Source organism: Capsella rubella, unplaced genomic scaffold (genome assembly GCF_000375325.1).
Source record: "Capsella rubella cultivar Monte Gargano unplaced genomic scaffold, Caprub1_0 scaffold_3, whole genome shotgun sequence".
Lineage (NCBI taxonomy): Eukaryota > Viridiplantae > Streptophyta > Magnoliopsida > Brassicales > Brassicaceae > Capsella > Capsella rubella.
This window is the reverse complement of record NW_006238921.1, coordinates 9263576-9278429: the sequence shown is the minus strand read 5'-3', so window position 1 is coordinate 9278429 and position 14854 is coordinate 9263576. Positions and strand designations below refer to the sequence as shown.

At 34.4% G+C, this 14854-nt stretch overlaps 5 protein-coding genes and 2 non-coding genes across 7 annotated transcripts; all 7 read left to right on the top strand.

Annotated features, from left to right (window-relative positions):
• Positions 1-1447: 1447 nt before the first annotated feature.
• LOC17893226 (F-box protein At5g42460) lies at positions 1448-2176 on the top strand. Its single transcript, XM_006299433.2, has one exon. It carries the CDS (start codon positions 1448-1450, stop codon positions 2174-2176), a length of 729 nt encoding a protein of 242 aa, XP_006299495.2.
• Positions 2177-3582: 1406 nt separating this feature from the next.
• On the top strand, positions 3583-6179 carry LOC17890991 (rho guanine nucleotide exchange factor 8). The gene is made up of 7 exons (XM_006299554.2): positions 3583-3844; positions 4290-4406; positions 4503-4657; positions 4741-4815; positions 4898-5170; positions 5244-5564; positions 5685-6179. Exons 1-7 carry the CDS (start codon positions 3583-3585, stop codon positions 6060-6062), a joined length of 1581 nt encoding a protein of 526 aa, XP_006299616.1. The 3' UTR covers positions 6063-6179.
• Positions 6180-7349: 1170 nt separating this feature from the next.
• LOC17893986 (protein LIKE COV 1) lies at positions 7350-9811 on the top strand. Its single transcript, XM_006298279.2, has 7 exons — positions 7350-7650; positions 8308-8360; positions 8486-8595; positions 8839-9006; positions 9094-9191; positions 9270-9396; positions 9489-9811. The coding sequence occupies exons 1-7, from the start codon at positions 7504-7506 to the stop codon at positions 9578-9580; spliced, it is 795 nt and encodes a 264-aa protein (XP_006298341.1). The 5' UTR covers positions 7350-7503; the 3' UTR covers positions 9581-9811.
• A 471-nt stretch (positions 9812-10282) lies between these two features.
• On the top strand, positions 10283-10384 carry LOC111831769. Its single transcript, XR_002834905.1, has one exon. It is a non-coding gene; the product is annotated as a small nucleolar RNA Z43 (small nucleolar RNA).
• Positions 10385-10740: 356 nt separating this feature from the next.
• LOC111831767 lies at positions 10741-10836 on the top strand. Its single transcript, XR_002834903.1, has one exon. It is a non-coding gene; the product is annotated as a small nucleolar RNA snR60/Z15/Z230/Z193/J17 (small nucleolar RNA).
• A 456-nt stretch (positions 10837-11292) lies between these two features.
• On the top strand, positions 11293-12604 carry LOC17893958 (putative F-box/kelch-repeat protein At3g24610). The gene has a single exon (XM_023785612.1). The coding sequence runs from the start codon at positions 11293-11295 to the stop codon at positions 12505-12507; it is 1215 nt and encodes a 404-aa protein (XP_023641380.1). The 3' UTR covers positions 12508-12604.
• An 805-nt stretch (positions 12605-13409) lies between these two features.
• Positions 13410-14843, top strand: LOC17890858. The gene is made up of 2 exons (XM_006296734.2): positions 13410-13919; positions 14326-14843. The coding sequence occupies exons 1-2, from the start codon at positions 13467-13469 to the stop codon at positions 14785-14787; spliced, it is 915 nt and encodes a 304-aa protein (XP_006296796.2). The 5' UTR covers positions 13410-13466; the 3' UTR covers positions 14788-14843.
• The last annotated feature ends 11 nt before the right edge of the window (positions 14844-14854 follow it).

Sequence of the window (14854 nt, the reverse complement as noted above, 5' to 3'; positions counted from 1 at the left end):
AGTTTTAATCATAATAGAAATTCTATATGTTTATAATCTCAAAATGTAGTTAATGATTTGATAAAACAATTATTTAATATTTGATAATACTAATGATATGCAAATTGCCAATGGATGAAGATTTCTTTTGTTAAGATTGTGTGAAATTAATAAGAAAAAGAAGTTTAGAATAATCATAAGCTAACTGTTTGACCAAATAAAAAATCATTAACTAATTGAATTAATGATACATTTTGTAGATATCTTTTGTGCTATAATTGCTAGATTGCTTTTTGAATATGAATATTTTTTTATGTGAAAATAAGAAATTTATGTGATCTAAAATGTTTATTCGCATGATTTTAGCAAACAAATATTTAATTATTGATTTGTTTAATTTTTATTTATATTTAAAAATTATATAATTTTTTTAAATTTGATGATATGATCAGTTATGTATATATACTATGTAGAATTTGATTAGTTGATTATTTCATATGCTAACATATTTTTTTTATCTTTTTATTAATCAAAAAAAATGTGATCTTTGTTTTTTAGATATATGATAATTTTTTTTATTAGATTTCATTCTATATCTATACTATTAATTTCGAAATTAATTTAAAATATTAAATTAATATTAAATATGTTTATGTATATTTAAAATAGACATGTTTACATATATTTAATTTGAATTTAATTGTCCACTTTTTATGGTAAAAGATTATTATGATTTCCATAAATATAGATTGTTTTTGTTTTTTTGTTTTTTTTTTGCTGTCAATAATTCTGTTTGGCAACTGGAATATATTTCATGAAATTTTTTTTTTCAATTAGGGGGTGTTTGGATTCAAGTTGTCCTTCCCAATTAATAGTATAGATGCCACCACGTGATTAAGGTTTAACCATGAACTTATTATTATTAACAAAATTATTTAATATAATTATATAAGATTACATCATTGATGACACCATGGTCCATGATCGTATCTAAACTCAATAGTCTTCATTACACAAATGCCCAACTTTATTATACTAGTATATGGGCCTTACTTTATTATTATTTGTCTATATAAACGAATAATCATGAGAGCTAAGTTAGAGAAACCCTAATTTTTATCTCAAAACAATGAAGACGCGCATCTCTGATCTTCCGTGGGATTTGGTAGAAGACATACTCTCTAGGGTTTCAATAACTTCCCGAAGACATGTTGGATCCACTTGCAAACTATGGAACACTCTACCCAAAGATGAGAACTTTACAAAGAAGCACTATGGTAACAACGCAACCAAGGAGTTTCTGATTACAATGACTTGTGATTATTTTTTTCTAATGGATATTTCCCTAACGGGATTTAATCTCCATAACATCCAAGACTTGTCATCTATGAAGGAGATATGTAAAATGCGTTGTCCAGTCAATATATCTAAGGTTGTCTATCATCTGTGTGACGGCTTATTGTTATTAATGACTAAGGATTCCTTGAGTCTAGTGGTATGGAACCCGTATTTGGTGCAAACCAAATGGATCAAACCTAGAAACAACTACCACAAATCAGATTGCTATGCTATAGGATACGACAAGAACAAGAACTACAAAATCTTTAGGATGTTCTATGATTGTCGGAATGAGGTAAGGCATGAGATCTACGATTTTAGATATAATTCGTGGAGGGCTATCTTTCCTAGCTTTTATCATCCACGGTTTAGTACACGAGGCGTGTCCTTGAAGGGAAATACTTACTTCCTTTTTGATAAAGCGAAAGAAGGTATAGTCTGTTTTGATTTTACAAGTGAGTCACTTGGAGAGCCGCTGCTTCTGCCGTTTGATGATAATGGTGATGTGATTCTATCTTGTGTTGGAGAAGAGCAGCTTGCGTTGCTTTTATGTAGGTGCCGGGTTAGATATGAGATGGAGATATGGATTACAGTTAAGGTTGAGCCGGATGCGATGTGGTGGAGCAAATTCTTTAAAGTTGATGATATCCAACTTGTGCGTGGATCTCACTTTCAATCTTTGTTTAAAGTTCAGAGTTTCTTCATTGATAAAGAGAAGAAAATAGCAGTTGTTAGTGGCAAAGACTATACCTATTTTAGCCGCGAGATATTGATCGTTGTTGGAGAGGATGGGTGCTTCCAAGAAATTGATACGAGAGATGTGTTCTCTTATGTGCCAAGCTTGGTGAAGATACAATAAGTAAGGTCCTCTAGTACCTGTTGGAACAAAAGGAGAAGACCATTGTAGACTGATTAATATATTACAGCACCTTGTTTGTTTCTTGCACATCATCTATTTTTTTTAATATTCTTTAATTATTGATTTGAACCAACCTGGTCAATTGTTTCTAATCAGTTTAACCCATATCCCGACCAACGTTTGTGAATGCCCCAATCGAAAACTATTTTTTGAATCATTTTTATCTTGTGTTGCATGTTACATGTAGTAGCTAGTACACCTTTGCTTGTGCTAATTACTTATAGCTTCCCTAAAATGAGAAGGGCTGATATGATCCGGTGCTGAAATAACAATCAATGTATATAAATAACATTCAAGTCAAGTACATCTAAACTTTGATATGTTTTACGTTTCATATGCAATTTCGTATCCATTCTCTTGAAGACGACGGCCACATGTGTTGCATGTTACATGTAACTAGTACGTCTTTGCTTGTGCTACGTACTTAGCTTCCCTAAAATGAGAAGCGGTGATATAATCTGGTGCTGAAAACAATCCAAGCAGTTAGAGAATCCAAGATGATGATTCCGAGGAGTGAGCTAGGCTTAGCCGTGTATATCAAGATCGCGAGAGTGAGTTGCTTTAGTCACTTTGCAGAAGCAAGTACTAGTCCCTGGTCTCATCATAGTTAAAATAGAGGCAGCATACTTTGGTGAATACAAAGCAGAATCTGCATCCCTCAACAGACTAGGTGATAATTAATTCGTTGTTCCAAGAGTTTGGAAACCTAACAAATGAATCAAACATACTAAACCAACAATAACACAATTCATTCACCAGAAGCAAAGAGCTTCACTAGAGAAATTTTGTAATAGTTTTCAAATTCTCAATCTATTAAAACGATTATCTATATAAATATGGCCACCAATTCAGACGCTAACCAAAAGTAACTTTAAAACAGAAATAAACCAAAATTTTTTATAGATTACTTTTATATATCCGTTAATGTAATTAAGTATTAAAAACATAAATTTGGGGTAGGTTTATCCGATCCCATGAGAAAGTTGAATCAGTTGTGGAGTTTTATTGTCTTTTCCGTGCTTTGCGGAACGTTACTTTTACTACAAACCATCAGTTCTATTTCTAAAGACAAAAGAGAAGATAACAAAACCTAAAAAAAGCATACTTCCTAAATTTTGATTTACTATTTTCTTATTTGAATTGCTTTTAATCCTTAAAAAAATCCAATACAAACGTTTGTTCTCAAGAGTTTTGTTTCATTCTCAAACCACAAGGAGTTTTTTTTCTTTCTTTTTAATGTGTTTAACAAAAATCTTAGAGTTGTATTATCTTTAGCTCAGCTGGATTTTAAGGGATTAAAGGGGTTTAACTTGCGGGGCAAGAAAACAAGCGAACGTTGTCGTACCATGGTTGCAGCGTTGGAACGAAGACTAAGCGCTTCTAAATCATTCAACTTCAAAAGAATGTTTGAGTCATCTACGACGAAACAACAACAACAACAACAGTCTCAAACCATTGTCGTGGAGAACATAGATTCTCATCTTGTCGAATCCAACACACCTGAAAGCCAAAACTCCGACAGCTTCGCAGAAAGTCCCGTTGAGAATAGCCGTCCAATGATTTCCCCTCTTACTCGGCCGGGAAAAAGACCCGACAGACAACAAGCAGGTATGAACCTTTTTACTACTTTTTTTTCCCAATACAGTAAAACCTCTATAAATTAATAATGTCGAGACCATGAAAATCTATTAATTAATAAAGGTTTTAATTTATAGAGAGATTTTCCGAATTTGAAAAGTATTTTCAAAAAATATTTAAAAATAAACTCTAACATAAATTAATGTGTATATATATACATATAATTTAAAATTTTTACATAATTATTAATTTATAATATTGAAAGGACCATATATTTACAAAGGATTTTCAAAAAAATTATTATTATCTTATTATTTTATCGAAATGTGTCTAAAAATACACTAGTCCCAACTTGGGACCGAAAAAATTTATTAATTTATAAAGAGTATTAATTTATCGAGTATTAATTTATAGAGGTTATACTGTAGATTGTTTCCTAAAAAGGAAACCCTAATAATAACATAAAGTATTGTAGATATGGAGATGATGAAAGACAGGTTCGCTAAGTTACTTCTTGGAGAAGATATGTCCGGTGGCGGAAAGGGCGTATCTTCTGCTCTTGCACTTTCCAATGCCATCACAAATCTTGCAGGTAATCTTGTTTTCCATGTTTCTTCTTCCACAAGTAAGCATTACGAGGGTTTTGGTTTCTAAAGATTGTGTTGGTGGTTCGATGATTTGTTTGCAGCGTCTATATTCGGGGAACAAACAAAGCTACAACCGATGCCGCAAGATAGACAAGCGAGGTGGAGGAAAGAGGTTGATTGGTTATTGTCTGTGACTGATCACATTGTTGAGTTTGTTCCTTCTCAGCAAATGAGCAAGGAAGGAGTTTGCACTGAGGTTCGAAATTCCCATTTTTTATTTTTTAATGTTTTCAACTTCTTTAGAATGATTTAGAATGTTTTATGATTGTTTTATAATAGATTATGGTGACAAGACAAAGAGGTGATCTTCTTATGAACATTCCAGCTCTTAGAAAACTCGACGCCATGCTCATCGTAAGTGTCTCCATTAGATCTGTATTAATATGGCTTATATATCTAGCGTTTGTTGGACTAATGTTGATGATAACATGTTCAGGATACATTGGACAATTTCAGAGGACATAATGAGTTTTGGTATGTCTCGAGAGATTCAGAAGAAGGGAAGCAAGCGAGGAATGATCGATCAAACGACAAGTGGTGGCTCCCTCCTGTGAAAGTTCCTCCTGGAGGTTTATCTGAACCGGCTCGGAGAATGCTTTACTTCCAGAAAGATTCAGTCACACAGGTTCAAAAAGCTGCAATGGCTATTAATGCTCAAGTCCTCTCAGAAATGGCAATACCTGAGAGCTACATTGACTCTCTCCCAAAGGTAGATCAATCATTTACATTTTCTTTCTCTCTTGTTGTATATATGGCTTTTAATATTTGAGTTTTGTTGACAGAACGGAAGAGCCAGCCTCGGGGATTCGATCTACAAGAGCATAACAGAGGAGTGGTTTGATCCTGAACAGTTCTTGTCGATGTTGGACTTGTCGACAGAACACAAAGTGTTGGATTTGAAGAACAGGATTGAGGCATCTGTTGTGATTTGGAAGAGGAAGCTTCACACAAAGGACAGCAAATCTTCTTGGGGCTCAGCAGTTAGCTTGGAGAAGAGAGAATTGTTTGAAGAGAGAGCTGAGACGATCTTGGTCTTGCTTAAACAAAAATTTCCCGGTCTTCCTCAATCATCCCTTGACATCTCCAAGATTCAGTTCAATAAGGTATATGCAAAAACAATGTATCAACTGAAATTTTAACTATGAGATTGAGCCCTCAAATATTGTAGATTCCTTGAGTGGCAAGAGACAAATATGAACTAATGATTGGTTTAATGAATACAGGACATTGGGCAAGCGGTATTGGAGAGTTACTCGAGGATACTTGAGAGCTTGGCTTACACAGTGATGTCAAGGATAGAAGATGTTCTTTACACAGATTCATTGGCACTAAAGCAGGCTTCAACGGTTGATGAAACATCAGATGGTGGGAGAACAGAGACGGATTCGGAGTCAGCAGGATCGTCTAACTCGGGAGAAGACACCGAGAAGCTTGACCCGCACTACTCCAAGACCTTGCTGGATTTCATGGGCTGGAACGATAATAGTTCGAAAGGCGGCGACAAATATACTAAATCGCCAAATCTTACTCCGAAAAAGCTCTCATACTTGGAGAAGTTAGAGAATTTGAACGGGTTTAGAAGCCCTAAAGATAGACATTGATCATGAAAAGATCATTGTGAGATACTTTTATAGAGGACATAAAAGTGTAGATAGGGAAAAAAGGAATGAAAGCAAAGTAGAGATCAATTCATATCCTCTTCCTTCAGTCTTATACTTTCATCGGATAGAGAAGTCTTTAGCTTAAAGGGTTTTAAACTCTTTAAGAAGAAGATTACTATATCTCAGTTGTACATGTTTGTGTTGTTCCATAATCTTTAAAATGTTCTCTTTGTCTTTTCTTCACTTCCAAAATGTTTATAATACGTTTTGTTATGGGCATATATTACTCATGGAAATAACATAACATGGCTTGAAAGATGAGTATCTAAGCTCTTTTTTCCTAGCAAAACTCTTATCATTTCCACTATAGGTAATAGGACTTGAAACCGTTCGAAATCGTGAACTAGCCCATTTTGAATGTATTGCAAAGATTTGAATCCATTTTCTATTAAATTATAAAGATAATGAAAGTTTGTAACATTATGTACTAAACTCTTACAAGTACAAATAATTTTTATCCATTATAAATGTTAAAAAAATTTCAACCGCTAATAAACAAATTCTATATGAACCAACCGCTAATAGAACCACTGAAAGTTTGATACAATTACAATAAAAATTAGAAAATGATAATTTTGACTAACTTATGATATATCCGAAAACCTCAATTTAGGTATTCGAATAATTTCAATAGTCGAATAATTGCAGTATAAGTGAATAAAATTATTTCGGCATTCGAATAATCTCTTTTGTTAACATCAAATAAGCCCACACATTGTTTACAAAAGAAAAAAAATATAAGTTACATTTGTATACGAATAATTCATGCCAAATTATCAGCTTTTGTATTTGTCTTAGCTAAATTACTGAAAAAATCTTTGATACTAAATAATTTTTTAATGCTTGAAACTTATATTATTGACTAAGACAATTATTTTATCCTAAAACATTCAAATAATGTCATATCCATGTGATTGTAAATGATTAGAAGAAGTTCATGTTGTTTTAATCTCAAGTCCACCTTAATAACATTTATTTTTTCAACACTTTGAAAGAAATTACCTAAAACACCTTAATCCAAAACATATAAAAATCTCAACAAAATTAGAAATAAAGACAAAGGTAATAATATCATAGTTTTTTCACAAATTTTGATAATTTTTTTCTCTAAAATAATAAAATGATTAGAGACATTTACATTTGTTTTTTTTTTAATATGAAAAGTAACAAAATTTGTTTTATAATAATAACAAAAAGTAATTAATAAACTAATAACAAATTTTCCGAAACAGACTGGAAACAGATACTCACCGTCGAATTGTAGAGTCAGCTTCTTCTTCGTTGAATCTTTTGACCTTTCTTCCATTGTTGATCTCTCCTTCCTTCTTCTCTCTTGTCAATTTCTGGGCTTTACGATTCGCTTCTTTTGGGTTTTTAGTTTATGGGCGACGCGAAACCTGGGATCGTCATGGCTAACAGAGATCGTGAGCTTCTGATTCCAGTTGCTCATTCCGGTGAAGATGATCAAGATACTACACCTAAACCCTCTTCTTCTTCGTCGTCTTCTTCTCATCATTCTGGTCAAGAGGTTATTATTATTATTACTCTTTTTCTTTAATTCCCCTCTTCGATTTTAGAATTGTGTCTTTAGGGTTTTTGTAGGTTGTGAATTGTGATGTTTGTTTTTCTGCGATTTAGGGTTTTCGATTGGCGAAATTTGTTAAATTTCGATTTGGGTTTTGCTGGGTTTGTGTTGAATGTTAATCGTGGTTTGTAAATTACGGACCTTGGTTTCGAGAATTTGAAAAAAGTTAGCTGAGCTTGATCTGAAACAAGGTTTTTGAGAAACTAGGATTTGTATTCGTTTTGCTGAAAGAATTGTGAATTTTTGAGATTGCTCTGTTTAATTTGTTTCTTGATTAGTGATTCCAATGATTAAGCTAAGCAAAATTCTTCAAATTTCAATTTTTGTTGCGTGAGTGCTTACTGTAATTAACAATTTGCTAAAAAGCTTGGGGAAATATTTTTGGTACTGCGAGAGTTAGCTTAGCATGATCTCTTTTCATTTGCTCAAACATGTAAGAATTTTTAGAGATTGCTCTATTTTAGTTTCCTTAAACTTATTTGTTTCTGGATGATTACTGATACCAATGAACTTAGAAAATTTAGTGAAATACAGAAGAAAGTGTTTATCTGGAGTTCAATCTTGATGTGTTTCCTGACTAAGAACTGCTTTATCTTATAGACCTTTTACAAGTTGATCAGAAGCTGGGCATCAAAGAAGTTCATGACTGGATGGTAAGAAGCGTCTGTCTTTCTTGCTTAGTTTTTTTTCATTTGTTTTCCTAAACTATCGCCTTTATTACTTGTTCTTGTTCACGAGTTCTTCTACCAGTAGTTTCTGACTATTGTAAATCGTGCAGTGTAATCTTGCTTCCAATGGCGATTACTTTCTACATTACTTGGTGGTTTATTCATTTCGTTGATGGATTTTTCTCCCCGATATATACTCATCTCGGAATTGATATATTTGGTGAGCTTCTTCCAGTCCTACTATATCTCTGTCTGTTAACGAATTGTCTGTTCATTGGCAATCACGTAGTAACTCTATGTTATCTAGAACTAGAAGAACTTGTTTGGGGGAATATATAGCCAAATGATTTTGGTTTTTGATATATACTAATAACAAAAACCAAAATCATTTGATTTTACCATTGGAAGGGAATGTTGAAGACAGTGTTTGATGTCAGTTTCTTTTTGTAAAATTGCTTTCCAGGACTTGGTTTTATCACGTCAATTACATTTATCTTCTTGGTTGGGGTATTCATGTCTTCATGGTTGGGTACATCGGTTCTAAATTTGGGAGAGTGGTTTATCAAGCGAATGCCATTTGTTCGTCACATCTACAATGCCTCCAAGCAAATCAGCACTGCCATATCACCAGGTACGGTTTTTGTTGCTTATTTAATCTCTGGTTTGGTCATTTTTTGGTTGAGTCTAAACTGTATGACTTCTCACCATTATATTCCAGATCAAAATACCCAGGCTTTCAAAGAAGTCGCCATTATAAGGCATCCACGTATTGGTGAATACGCAATTGGGTTCATTACATCGACTGTTGTTCTCCAGGTATGTTACAAGAAACCGTAACCCTCTTTCTGGAATTGAAGGTTCTTATAAAAGCTAAACGTTTCAAAATCATTGCAGACATACGCAGATGAGGAGGAGCTTTGCTGTGTATATGTGCCAACAAATCACCTTTACATTGGGGACATATTCCTTGTTAATACAAAAGATGTGATCAGACCAAATCTTTCAGTAAGAGAAGGCATAGGTAAGGAAGGAAGATCCACTGACTTTCATATTAGAAACATTGAGAGATACCGATCCTCTGATCTTTACGAATGTGTTTTATTCATCGTGCAGAGATCGTTGTGTCGGGAGGAATGTCGATGCCACAGGTTCTGTCAACACTTGATATGAGAACGGCTCCAGAGAGAAGTAGAAGTAGAAACTAAGAAAAAACAAAAAAAAACAAGCAATTAGTTTTTGCAGAAAGAAATGGTTATGAAATTTGCCTTGTTACATGTCTATGTCTTCTTCGTTTGGAATTCTGATTCAGTTAATTTCACATTTGATGTTAAATCATTTAGACAACAATTGTGGTTTTAGAAGTTAAGTTCCATTTGTGTTTAACTGTTAACAACACTGTTGGTGTTGTCTTATATATGTCCTAATCTCTCCTGTTACCTATAGTAAGCTGTATAATATAAGATTGATTTAGTCCAAATCCATTTTCAGTTTTCCTTTAAAATCATCTTATGGAGAGATTCAATTCAACAGTGTTTTTACACTTTTTCGCTAAATAGACAAATTACAATTTAAATTCAACATAAATGTTTCAATTAAGATTTGTAAATATTGTTATAAACGGGCCGATGGGCCGCCAATTGTTTATAGACTTTAAAACAACGTGTAGTTTAGAGTAATTTGTGCTGCACTACATGTTGTCTTTATTGTATAAAACGCTTGTGAAAGGAACCAAAAACCCTAGGTACTAATAATATTTCAGTATAAATAGCGTGAGAAAGTATAAATCATTCAGTAACAAAGCAACAACTTCTTCTTTAGGGTTTCTTTTAGATCTCCGCCGATTAGTTTCTCTCTGTTTTCTCTTTTTTTATTTTTCTGGGTTTTCTGTATGATCTGAGTTAGAGAATGGACAGTGACGATTGATATTAAGGTCTCGTTCGTCGTAACAACGGCCGTAAAAAGCCTATTTGCCGACCACTCTGTTATATCACCACCCATAAACTGAGTCCATTCTCTTCTTCTTCTCCTTTCTTTGTTTTCTTTGTTTTGTCTTCTCTTTCAAAATCGAGTTTTTATTTGGCCAATGATTTAAACAATAAATAATAGACAAGCATATGTCTGAATTAAATCTTTGTTGATAAATCTAATCTTCTCTATGAGGCCAGTTTCGTTTCATTTCAATATTTGGTTTTGGTTTTTTTTGTTCTGTTTTTGGTAGTGGCCGGTGATTTAAATGATTATTGACAAGCATATGTCTTAATTAATCCGTGTTGATAAACCTAATCTTCTCTATGAGGCCTCTCTATTGTTTAATCCAAATACGATTTTAGGTTTTTTGTTGTGATGAGAAATTTAGAGGAAATTAGGGGTTCAAGTGATGATTGATAATGCATAGTTCAGATGAATAAATACTATGATTAATATCTTCAGCACAGTCTTTCGCTCCTATCTGATGATCCCCTTTAATCCCCTAATTCTCTCATCTTACTTTTAACAAAATTTTAAACTACGAAGTTTTGTGTTTCCTAAGTATTTGTGTTCAAATGTTCTTGGATAATGATGATTATAAATCTTATTCACTTAGAATATATTGCTTATAATCTGATTTAGTTGACATAGACGAGAAGTTGTTGGCTTAGGATCCCCCTGGTTGGATCCCCCTGAACAAGCTTGTTGTGAAGTTGATTGTTATTGGGCTGAATTTATCATCTTATGGGCCGCCTATTGTGATTAAAAACCAAATGGGCCAAAGAAAATGTAAATATTAAAGACAAAAATGTAAATTATCATATTGATAACTGAGAAAGATATGGAAAATTGTAAAATTCAATCTTATAAACAATTGAAAAAGCGCACTTTGTGTTTTTTCTCCGTCGTTATAAAACAAATTAACCTAAACCTAAACTCATCTGTGACGATGGCCTATTACGTTTCCGATGTGTTACCGCATAAAAAGAGAAGGAAGGTGGTTACTTCGTCGTTTTCTTTGCCAGATGCGGTTGCTATAAGTTGCTTTGCCCTTGTTTCAAGATTTGACCATGCAGCTTTGTCTCTCGTCTCCAAAAGCTTCCGCTCTATGCTTGTTTCCGATGATCTTTACCAAACAAGATCGTCGATGGGTTACACTGAGAAGTTCCTCTACGTTTGTTTATGCGAGCCTCCTAACCTAACCCCACGTTGGTTCATCATCCGCCCGAGTCTAGACTCTGCCACGGGGAAGGAAGTGAATCTTGCTCGTCCCATCCCTTCGTTTCCTTGTCAGCCACGTAAAGGATCCTCTGTTTTGGCGTTGGACTGGGGGATCTATGTCATTGGTGGATGGGTTAATGGTATGCCTACGTCAGGTGTCTTGCTCTTGGATTGTCGATCTCACAAGTGGCGTCACGTGACGTCCATGAGAGTGGCTCGTGTTTTTGCAGAGGCTTGCGTGGTGGATGGGAAGATTCAAGTGTTGGGAGGCTGCGAGGACAAGAACGACTTGGGAGAAGTGTTTGATCCAAAGACACAATCTTGGACTGATGTGAAAGTTTTAAAGGTTGAGGAGAAGAAGGTTTACGTTGTGGACTCATGGAATAGAAGCTTTTACCACTTGCAGAGACAGAGTATTCAAGGCTCAAAGCCTAGGAATAGCGTATATAGCAAGGATTGGTGTGTTGTAGATAAGTTGATATACAGTTGTGGTGTGGACGGTGGTATATACTGGTGTGAGCCAAATGATTTGGATCAGTGTGAGGCAGTGGGAAGATATTGGAGGAAGGTGAATGGTTTGCAGAATCTATACAAGATGCTACGTGATTCGAGAGCAGTCCACTTTGGTTGTAAGATGGTGAAGATGTGGGAGTCATACAAGATGATGTACAATATCAACAAAAACCTTGAAGAGTTGCTTCCGGAGAACAAATTGACCAATCTTGGTCAGAATGTTTTGGTCTTTGGGGAATGGCTCGGTGGTGTTTTTGGTCAAGAGAGGTTGGAGATTTTGTGTGTGGAGATTTGCTTGGAAAGGCTTAGTGGAAACGAGATTTTGGGCAGGACTGTGTGGTTGGAGCGGATCCTTGTAATCGATCTTTGCACAGTCGATCCTCTCTTGTATAACTCTAAAATCTTGTATCATACCCATGTTGATGTTTGAAAACTTTGATTTATATATCTTTGTGCTTTATTAAGTGTTTATTCTTGTATATGGTTAGTAAAATCACAGTTCTAATAAGAAGCTGTTCAAGTGTTTAATATAATACATGTACACGCAATTTTTATATGACATTTCAAAATGAACAAGAAATAAGAAGAAAAATTGGATTGTCATATCTACTATTTCATTGTGCGCAACGAATTATTCTTGATACGAAGAAACAAGTGATATAATCTGTTGTATTATATTGTAATGAAACTATGTTATGGTACAAAGCAAATGTTTTAAATATGTATATGGTATGAAGCCAATGTCATAACCGCATTAGATTGGTAAATTCCATAATCGCATTTTAAGGTATAACAAAACATGGCGTAATTACGTTTTCTAATGGGATTGTGGCAATTTACTAATCAAGAAAATATATACATGATAGTATTAGAAAACGTTAAGACGAATTTACGTTTTTATTCTATAAATTTTTATTTTGTAAGTTTTTTATTATTATACGAGCGTGTTACCAATTAAGGTCATAGTAACACCGAATATAATTACATGCCACTAATTCTCCCTTTTATTTTTATAAATTAAAAAAAAAACCTATGAAACTGTAATGCGTAATTAAGAAGAAACAACATAATTAGCTTTAAGAAGAAACAAATCTATCTTTCTCTCATTTTTTTTTTACTTTTTTTTTATTTCTCTTTTTTGTATTTTTCCTTTTCCCCACAATTGAAAAGTGTGACACAAATGCCTCGGTTACAAATGTCAAACTTGCAGAATTGAGAATGTAACTGACACCCAAAACTAGTGACAAATGGCCACCAAACCTATGAGTCTTCGTCTTACCAAACCTAACGCTTGTAATTATTTCCCTATTTTTGTACCCATGCAGACACAAACACAATATTTATGAGCACACAAAGAACAAAACATTAACTTAGAATTAACCAAACAAAATGAAGATGACGATGTACCCAAAATCTGACTCAGACATCACAAGCCTCGTCGACCTATCATCACCAAAACGTCCTGTTTACTACGTTCAAAGCCCATCACGTGACTCGGAGAAGTCTTCTTCGGCTGCTCTAACGACTCACCAGACCACTCCCACAGAGTCTCCTTCACACCCGTCTTTTGCTAGCCGTGTATCCAATGGCGGTACTGGTGGAGGGTTCCGGTGGAAAGGACGGAGGAAATATCACGGTGGAAGATGGTGGCCGGCTGATAAAGAGGAAGGTGGTGATGATGGACGGTACGAGTACGACGATCTTTACGAGGACAACAGAGGAGTCTCTGTTGGTACTTGTCGACTTATTTTGGGAGTTGTCGCGACTTTGAGTATCTTTTTGCTTCTTTGTTCTGTTCTCTTTGGTGCTTCTCAATCTTTCCCTCCTATCGTCTACATCAAGGTAATTTAATCTTTACTTACAACATATATATAGTAAAAATCATTTTCACTTTACTTGGTGTGTTTGCATTTGCGTTGATACGTTTTGAAAATAGTTAGATTTTTCTGTTTTGTCACAATGTATTTTTAATTTGGTGATTGCCCTTTACAAATTAACAAGACAATTTGTTTTTAGCTTCTAAACATTGTTGGTTTCATTTGATATATGATAACATGTTTGATATGCTACACAAAAACACATAATCGATTGCGTCCCTAATCAGTATTGGACTAGAATTTGTGTTTGTGTTCATATAATTTTTAAAAGAGTGTTTTCAATACTATATATATAATATTATTAATAGCACTTGTAAAATAGGTTAAAGCTAGCTAAGTGTATAATTTTGAGATACATGTGTTACATATAGGGTGTGAATGTGCATAGTTTTTACTACGGAGAAGGTTCAGACAGTACAGGAGTTCCGACAAAGATCATGAACTTCAACTGTTCAGTGGAGATCACAACACACAATCCTTCTACATTGTTTGGCATCCACGTCAGCTCCTCTGACATCAACCTTATCTACTCTCGTCAGTTCACGCTTGCCATTGCGCAGCTGAAGAGTTACTACCAACCAAAACAAAGCAACCACACGTCCAGGATCAACCTCGTTGGCTCCAAGGTTCCACTATACGGAGCAAGCGCTGATTTAGTTGCTTCGGACCACAATGGCGGAGTTCCCGTGAAGTTGGAGTTCGAGATCCGGTCACGAGCCAATATTGTCGGACACTTGGTCAAGTCTAGACATCAAGAACACCTCTCTTGCTTCTTTTCTATCTCTTCCAATAACACAACGTTTGTAAAATTCACCCACAAAACTTGTATTTGATATATATAGATTTTTCAAAAAAACTTGTATTTGATATAGATACATTCTTTATTTTATTTTTTCGTGT